The 9,384-nt window shown below is 48.2% G+C and overlaps 1 protein-coding gene across 1 annotated transcript; it reads left to right on the forward strand.

Annotated features, from left to right (window-relative positions):
• Positions 1 to 1,821: 1,821 nt before the first annotated feature.
• On the forward strand, positions 1,822 to 4,295 carry CEBPB (CCAAT enhancer binding protein beta). The gene has a single exon (XM_020984205.2). It carries the CDS (start codon positions 2,213 to 2,215, stop codon positions 3,305 to 3,307), a length of 1,095 nt encoding a protein of 364 aa, XP_020839864.1. The 5' UTR covers positions 1,822 to 2,212; the 3' UTR covers positions 3,308 to 4,295.
• Positions 4,296 to 9,384: the final 5,089 nt, after the last annotated feature.

The raw sequence follows: 9,384 nt of genomic DNA on the forward strand, positions 1-9,384 counted from the left end.
CCAGGATAGGTTCTGGACAGTGGGGACTTTCATTCCTGTCCCAGGTTAGAAGAGGAATAAGGAGAGGATAGCTGCCCTGTTCTTTCTAATTACCTGGAAATTCTGTGGGGTACAGGGCCAGGGGACAATGGGTATCATTTCTATTTTCAAGAGGGGCTTTGTACAGGGCTTGGAAGAAACGGGGTGGAGTAAGTCAAAGAATTTCTTGAACTTCCCAGATTTAAGAGGGAAGGCACTAAAAGTCAGGTAAATAGAATGGGGGTCTTCTTCCCCTTTAGGGGAGTCATGGCTTCTTCCCTTTTGCCCTTTACTAGCCTCTGATCTTTTCTCTCCCCAGGGAAGTACTGAGATCTTCCAAGTTAATCCGCCTCAGAAACAAGTCATTCTTTCCCTGTGTTCACCTTCCCTCAGGTAGGTAGGCCAGGCTAGGTGCAAGGGGAAGCATGTGTAGGTGGAGGAATAATATTACTTTGGACCTGGAAGGGACTTCAGGGCATCTAGTACAAATCTTTCATTTTATAGTTGAAGAAGCTGAGGATCAGTAAGTTACTGTGGTAAAGTGGAAAGATCATTGGGTTTGGGGCCAGAATATCTGAGTTCAAGCCCCATAAGTCTCAGTTTCTTTCTCTATAAAATAAGGAAGCTGAGCTAAATAACCTATAATGTCCTTTCCAGCTCTTAATCTTAAAGTCCTTTGACTTGCTGGTTAAGTGGTGGTCAGAACTCGAATCCAGATCTTCAATCATTCTCAGATTATTTGCCTTGCATAGGTGACCCCAGTCCAAAGGCTAACACTGAGGCTACCGTCCTGGTGGGAGACCACTGTTCTGTCGGTGATAGTCGGGACATATAGAGCACGCTCATGCCCCAGGTGGGCGCGCTGGACACAGACTTGAACATGAGCTCACACTTAGGGATGTCTCTACAGTCTACCCCCAAGAATATCCCGCCAAGTTTTCTCCTCCCCGGTGGACCAGGAAGAGTCCAGGGGGCTCCAGCCAGAAGCTGGGATGAAGTGGAGGTGAAGGGTGAGTGAGTGAGTGTGTGTGTGTGTGTGTGTGTGTGTGTGTGTGTGTGTGTGTGTGTGTGAACTGACAGCTTCGAGGGAGGGGACCACGGGTCCGAGCTGCAGGTGCAGCAGGACATGAGGACAAAGCACCGAACCGAGCCAGAGCTGACTCGGGTGGGATGGAGCAGCTTTGGAGGCAGGGCCAGATCGTGGCGGTGGGAAACTGACTTCACTGGCCCGGATCTCAGCCCCAGAGCTGCTGCTCGCCCACCTTCCCGCAGGCTTGGGGTGGTGGGTGGGGCAGGGCGGGGCAGGGAGTGCAAACCTGTGGAGTGAATGGGAGCCAGGGTCGCAAGCAAAGACCCTCGGAGGAGCGGGAGGCTTGGAAATTCTCGGCCCCTTTCGGGAAGGAGAACTGGGGATAGAGGTAAGATCTATAGGGGACTCAGATCTAGGGGACTGAGGAATGGTGGCGTGTATTTGTGTGTGTGAGAGAGTGTGTGTGGGGGGTTCTTTAGAAGGGGGCGGGGCCGCACCTCCCCCAGCCTTTCCGTTGGGGTGGGAGCTGGGGCGCACGCGATCGCCCCACGGGTAGTCCGCAGGACCCCCGAAAAGCGCGTCTCTGGCTTCGTTCCCTTCCTCGGGTTTCGAGGCCAGTTCGTGGCGCTAGGATCGCGGGGAGCTTTTGGTGGCGGTGGCGGCTGCAGGGGGAGCAGGGGAAGCGGCGGCCCGGCATGCGCGGCTTGGGGCAGGCTGCCAGCAGTGACGCAGCTATGTGCCGTTGCTAAGGGCCGCCTTTATAAATAACCGGCGAGTGAGAAACTTTAGCAAGTCACAGCCGCGCACGGGACCCGGAGGGACCAGATGGTCCGGAGCAGCCACAGCCACAGCCACAGCCACGGTAGCAGCGGCCAAAGCAGCTACAGCAGCCGCACCAGCAGTGCTGAGCGCCGCAGAAGCCCACCCCAGCACCGTGTTCCGGACCCCGGCAGCAGTGACAGCAGAGCCTCTGGGGATCCCATAACGCCTGGCTCAGCTTAAGCCTGAAAACAGCCTCCGTCTCTGTGCCGGAGGATTGCAGCGGCCGGGGCGGAGGGGGGCCGCGAAAATCATCAAGCCAAGCCCCCTGCCCCAGTCTGCTCCCTTCTCCCTCCCCCCCCTTTCTCCCTCCCCCTTCCCCTTCCTCTCTCCCCCTTTGCTTTCATGCAACGCCTGGTGTCCTGGGACCCAACATGCCTCCCTTTGCAGCCTCCGGCCTTTAAATCCATGGAAGTGGCGAACTTCTACTACGAGGCGGACTGTTTAGCTCCTTTCAAGCTGCACCCGCCCCGGCCCGGGGGCCGTTCTATGAGCGAGCTCAGCATCGGCGATCACGAAAGAGCCATAGACTTCAGCCCCTACCTGGATCCGCTGGGCGCCCAGCAGCCTCAGCAGCCACCGCCGCCGCCTCCCCCAGCAGCGGGGGGGAACTTCGAGCCGGCTCCTCCCGCCTCCTCCGCCGCCTCCGCCTCCTCCGCTCCCGCCTCCTCCGGCCACCCCCACGCACACCCTCCTCATCCCCCCCACCACCACGATTTCCTTTCTGACCTCTTCGCGGACGACTACGCCAAAGGCAGCGGCTCCGTGTGCAAGAAGCCGCCGGGCCCGGACTACAGCTACCTGAGCCTGGGCCGGCTCGCTCAGCAGGGCGCGAGCAAAGGCAGCTTGCACCCTCCCGGCTGCTTTACGCCCCTTCAGCCGCCGCCGCCGCCACTGCCACCGCCGGGGGCAGGCGAGCTCAAGGCCGAACCCGGTTTCGAACCGGTGGCGGACTCGGTACCTTGCAAAAGAAAAGAGGACTCGGTGACGGGGCCGGGCGGGGGCATGTCCGCCGGCTCGCCCTATGCCATGCGCTCCTACCTGGGCTACCAGTCAGTGCCGAGCGGCAGTAGCGGCAACCTGTCCACGTCGTCTTCCTCTAGTCCCCCCGGCACCCCGAACCCAACGGAGGGCAAGGCAGGAGGCTGCTACCCGGGCGGCCCGACCCCACTGCCAGCCAAGAGCAAGGCCAAGAAGAGCGTGGACAAGCACAGCGACGAGTACAAGATCCGCCGGGAGCGCAACAACATCGCCGTGCGTAAGAGCCGCGACAAAGCCAAGATGCGCAACTTAGAAACGCAGCACAAAGTGCTGGAGCTGACTGCGGAGAACGAGCGACTGCAAAAGAAGGTGGAACAGTTGTCCCGAGAGTTGAGCACACTTAGGAACTTATTCAAACAGCTGCCCGAGCCCTTGCTGGCCTCCTCTGGACACTGTTAGCCCAGCGGCCCTCTGGGGGCCCCAGCCGCTGCCGCCGTGGGGAGGCCTCTCGCCCATACGGCCCGCTCCCCTCTAGGACACTTGGCCGGGGGGATCTTGGGGTGATCGTATCTGGCAGCCACTGACCAGCTCATCTGGAGACTGCTAGCCTCAGGGCTGTTTGCTTCTGCTCCCGGGTGGGACAGACCTCTCAGCAAAGAGAAAAATGGCAGAAGAGAAAGGGCAGAGACTCGAAGATTTGTTGGGTGTTTGTGTGGGGAGAGGAGGAGAATGGTAGGTTGTTTTCGAGACGGGTTGCCGGGGGTTGTTTTAGATTCTTGTTTGAGTGAGGGCCCGGAGGGGGTGGCACCACCGACCCCCGCTGTACCCCAATCCTCCCTCCTCCTCCCTCCGCCTTGACTCTCCGGCACCCAAACAGCCCCCTTGTCAGAGCCTTCACTAATTCCTTTTCCCCGTCAACCCCCGGAGATGTTTGCAAAACTTTTGCACCTTGTCTGGTTGACGAATTGGCTTTCTTGTTGGTAATTTTATTATTTTATATATATATATATTTTTCCCCCCACCAACCAAATGTTCAGATCGGGGATCTCTGCGAATTTATGGCATAGTGTTATTTAAAAAACCAGAAATTATGTATATGTATACATACACTATATGTATACATATATGTATATATATATACACACAACATATGTATATATATACACAGATATAGTCGAGCGAAGAAGGGGGGCGGCGGGCAGGCAAACAGAAAGTGAGTGATGCAATCTTTAAACATGGCTGGGAACGACTGTGTACACAACTGATGTAACCACGTGTAACTGTCAGTCATGGATTGAGTAATCTGTTAAAGATGTTCCTACGTTTTTTTTATTATAAAGAATAATCTATTTCTATAAGGAAAGAGGCATCTGTATATTTTGGGATCTCTGCGTTTGAAGCATTAATAATGAACAATTTTAATAAACTTTTGCGTCTAGTAAAAAGATCCTTGGGGGGGCAGTGATTTGCTTTTTTGATTTTTTTTTTTTCTTGAAAGTCTCCTCTCTCACCTCCTCTCTCCTCCTCCCTTTAAGGCCTTTGGGTTTGGGGAACTTTGAGATAGGTCTCAAGGAAGTGGTTGGAGGCAGCTGTTTTCAAGGACAGAGCAGCTTGCAAGAGGCTGGACTTTGAATGACTCAGCAGAATTATGGCAGGACTGCGGGTGACCCATGGGGCTGCGTGGAATTGGTCTTGGGAGAGAAGTTCCCCTCCTCTGCAGGGGGTGCCTTCATCCTCAGAGCTTCCTCATCCTGGGGGGATTTGTTGGGGAGAGAGGTAGAAGGAGAGAGACAGAGAGAGAGTGGGGGGATGGGATGGTGGAGTGGCGGGGAGGCTGGAAAGGGGCGGGGCTATCTAACCTGTGGTCCAATCACAAGACCGGTCTGTCTTTGCTTCTCCAGCCACCGAACGGGGGGGATAAGTAAGGAGTGTGTGGGTAAAGGGGAATTGACAGAGATTCCTATCCCCTGCCGACTCAAAAGGAGACTGGGGAGAGGGAAGAGTGGCAGCTTGGTTTTCTTTGCTGAATCATTGGGCTGACGCTAAACTCTTTCGACCTGAAGGGCCAGAGCCTAGAGAGGGAGGGGGAAGGGAAGCAGCATGTTTTGTCCTGGGCTGAAGGTTTAATGTTCTGACATACTGAGCTAGAGCTGTGCCCAAAAGTGGGGAACAAACTTTTTAATTAAAAAGAATTTCAGAGAATCACATGTATTAGAGCTGGCAGGAACCTTATCGATTATCCATCTAGGCCAATACCATTTTGGGGGAAGGGGGTTTGCCCCCTTCCTTATGCAACTAAGGCCCAGAGAAAAGTGATTTCCAAGGTCACACTACACCAGTGGCTGAGACGCTAGAATCCAGGCCTCTAGGTTCCTAGTTTGATGCTACTTTAAGTTTGGAGGGGAGGGAGGGTCTGGGGAATTAGTGAAGTTGCTTGTTTGTGGCATTGGTGTGAAAATGTGTATAGTTGTGGGACCAGGAAGCCTAGGCCAGATACAAAGTAGGGCAGGTGGGACAAAAAAATAGCAGTCGTTTGCTAGAATAGCCAATGGTTTCCCTTCCCCACCTATTACCTCCTCTCTTCTCCCTTTTTCCTACTCCTTCCTTTTAAAGGCCCCAGTCCAGGGCTGAAGCACTCAGAGGGAAAATGAGGCTTTTAGAAGATTTCTTGTATTTCCTCTCCCCGTATCTAAATCAAAATTTAGGCTTGTCTTCTTTAGACACTGGGAGATCCAAAGGGGAGGAAAGGGAAAGAGAGAGTTTACTACATAATCTTTGGGTGTGGGTGACACCTGTTAGCATAGGCTCACTGAATCTTAGAGAGCTGGAAGGGGACTTGGAACATAGGATATAACATATTAGAGTTGAAAAGACTCTAGCTGAGGTCACCTAGCCCAATGCTCTCATTTTATAAAGGAGAAAACTGATGTAGCCTCATCCTGATAGGGATTTGGAACTGGATTTGGATTCAGTTTGGAATTGGATTCAGATCTCAGCTCTGCTATTTATTGGGTGATATTGGGCAAGTCACTTTCCATCTTGGGGCCTCAGTTTCCTCATTTGTAAGATAGAGGATTGGGCTAGATCAGGGGTTCTTAAGATTTTTTTTTTCATAACAGACCCTTTGAACAGTCTGGTGAATTCTATGGTTCCCTTCTCTGAATAATTTTTTGATGTATAAAATTAAATGCATAGAATCTTAAAGGAAGCCAATTATCTTGAAATACAGTTATCAAAATATTTAAAAAAAAAAGAACTAAACAGGTTGACAGACTCCAGGTTAAGAACTCCTGGACTAGATGAACTCTAAGGACTCTTCCAGCTGTGATGTTTTATGATCCAGGCACCGCTACACAGTCAGATAACAAGTTGGTGGCACTCATCAGTAGCTTGCTTAGAAATCTAAAGAAGGAGCTGGCCTGATTCAAAGGAGCCAGAGATGTTTGAAGACAGAAATGTGCTTTTCCTTCACTCTTCCTGAAGCTAGAGTGCCTTTCATTCAAAGCCAGTCTTCCAAGATAAACTCATGGCTGATCAAGGCACCCCCTTCAATAATAATGGTATTGGACTTGAAGTCCTAAGATCCTAATTTAGATCCTGGCTCTGCTACTTACTAGCCACATGACTAGGCAAATCTCCCTCTCTTGAACTCATTTTCCTCATCTGTAAAAAGAGAGGGGTTGGATCAAAGGTGTTAAATGGGACCTACAACACTTTCAGTTATGTCTAAAATCAGATTGATTTTAGACATATTGGGAAATATTCAAAAAAATACAATAAAATATAGATACTACATTTTAAACCAAGTTGATACGTAGCTCACAAGAGATCCCTATGTATGAATTAGTGGTCTCCATTTCTGTTTGAGTTTGGGCTAGATCATCTCTCTGGTCCCTTCTGACATCCCATGATTTAAGGATTCCTTCACCTTGGATCTCCTGAACCACCAGCCAGCTCTGGCTCTGGAGAGCTTCCAGTAATTCTCTGCTCATGCCTCCCGAGGCCCCTGTTGTCTCATTCTGCAAGCTAATAGCAAAATTTCCCAGTGCTCCAGCTAAAACTTGCCACGATGTATTGAAATGTTCTCCCTTCCTTACTGGCCCCTGAATAGCTCCAGGCTTCAAAGTTGCACACGTGGCCTGTATCTCTAGTCTCTTAATTCTTTCTAGGTTCAGCCTTTGAAGAGTAGTAGAGAATGCTGTCAATCAGTATGTAAGTGTTTACTGTGCACCTTCTATGTATAAGTCACCATAGGGGATACTAGAACAGAAATTAGAAAATCACAGATCTTAGAATGGGAAATGACTTTAAAAATAATGTCACAGAATTATAGCTTTTGTTTCTAGGAACTCTCTGGTTTACAAAATTCTTACCTTATAATAACTTTGTGAGTTTGAAGTTTAATTCAAATTGTAGTTGTTTAAAAATACAATTGAAAGCCATTGCCCCCGTTTTACAAATGATGAAAGTGAGGTTCAGAGGGAGTGAAATAAATTTCTAGATTCATAGATAGAATGTGAAAGTTGGAAGAAGCATTAGAGAACATACACAACGCTCTCATTTTACAAATGAAGAAACAGAGGAACAATTGCCCAAGGCTACAGTTAGTAGAATAGTTGAGACTTGAATCTAGGTTCCCTGACTCCTAGTCCAAAGCTTTTTTTATTTTTATTTTTTACTGTTTCACGCACTGTGTTATATCTAGAAGAAACATTAGGAATTATCTAGTTCAGCTTCCTCATTTTATAGGTCAGGAAAATAACTTCTTAAGTTGTGTATTTAGTTGGTGCCAAAGCTCACACTAGAAGCCAGGTCTCAAGATTGCCCTTCCATTATTTTCTGCACTAATTTATGCTGCCTGTTAGAATGTCTTGTGTTCTAGATTTCAGGGCACACACAGTTTGGTTGTGTCTTTTAGACATACTATTGTTTATTTGCATGGAGTTAGATGTAAGCTCTAAGCAATGAATGTACATAGAGATGGGTCTGTAAGATATCACAGTCCAAATATCTGACTCTATAACAGATTCCAGAAACCCATGCTCCCAGGTGACTGGCAAAATACATCTTGTTCTAAATGAAACTAGTGTTCCCTGCTAGTACTAGTAAATGCAAACTGGCTTCCTATACCACTCAGGCACTATGACTACTAATAACTAACATTTATATGGCCCTTATTATGTGCCAGGCACTGTGCTAAATGCTTTATAATTATTATCCTATCCTATTTCATCTTTACAAACCCTGGGAGGTAGATGCTATTATTATCCCCTTTTTACAGATGAGGAAACTGAGGCAAACAGAGGTTAAGTGACTTGCCCACGATCAGATCACAATTAAGTATCTGAGCTGAATTTGAACTCAGATCTTTCCAATTCCAGGCTCATTGTTCCTATCCACTGCATCACCTCGATGCCTCACTAGGATATTTGGGCTAATTCCCTTGGGATTCTGGGCATCATACCTGTCACCTCCTGAGAGAGTGAAAGCCATTTTACAAGTTGAAGACCAATCCTTCAATATAGTTCTCCCACTGATTCCCTCAAATGTCAGTCTTAACCCATAACAGAGCTCCCAATATGTTGTAAATTGTAGTCCTCAGTGCTTTTATCTATTAGACTAAAGAGTTGAGTTAGATTTCTAAGATTCCTTCTCACTCTGACATTCTACATCCTATATCCTAAGGGCCTTTGTACTTCTGACATTCTGTGTTCTAGGATCCATTCAAGCTATGTTAATTTATTTTCTAAGGTTCTTTGGCATATTCAGCTGTTCTGTGTTCACACAATCATAGTCTCAGAGCTAGATGAGACCTCATCTAGCTCAACATCTGCCTGACCAAGAATTCTCTCTACATCCCCCCTAGAAAGTGGTCATCCAGCCTTGCTTATGTGCCCCTCGAGGCAGGCAGTTCTCCTTTTGGACAACTCTAAATGTTAGGAAATTTTTCCTTCCATCTGGACCTAAATCTGTCTCTACAACTCCCACACATTACTCCTAGCTCTGCCCTCTAAGCGAAGAGGGGGAAAAGTCTAATCCCTCCTCCGAGTGACAACTCTTCCCTTTCTAGCTCTGACATTTGATGTTCTGTGTTCTAAGTTCCCTCTCAGCTCTGACATTCTTTGAGCCAATTTCTAAATAGAGAATGGAGGTGGAACTATTTTAAGCACATATGTACACATGTAAAAATCTAGATTTACAAAGATGATAAACTGAGGGCTGATTATTTGCTGAATAGAAGAGGATTCATTGTAGGATTCCTATAAATAGCAAGCTGTCCTAGGGTTCTTAAAATAAGAATTGACTTACATATAGCTTTTCAGGAACACATTTATTATATAAAGCAGGGTACCCCAGTTATAAACTCCTTCATAAATTTCCCATTTCCAGATTATTTCATGATTTCTTTTTCCTATCCTTTCCTTCATTCTCTTCTCCTTTTCTCCAGTGTCCTTCCCTTCTCTTTCCTTCCTTCCTCCCTCTCTTTTCTTTCTTTCTTTCTTTCTTTCTTTCTTTCTTTCTTTCTTTCTTTCTTT

The sequence above is a fragment of the Phascolarctos cinereus genome, unplaced genomic scaffold (genome assembly GCF_003287225.1).
Source record: "Phascolarctos cinereus isolate Bilbo 61053 unplaced genomic scaffold, phaCin_HiC Scaffold_2;HRSCAF=192, whole genome shotgun sequence".
In the NCBI taxonomy this organism is placed as follows: domain Eukaryota; kingdom Metazoa; phylum Chordata; class Mammalia; order Diprotodontia; family Phascolarctidae; genus Phascolarctos; species Phascolarctos cinereus.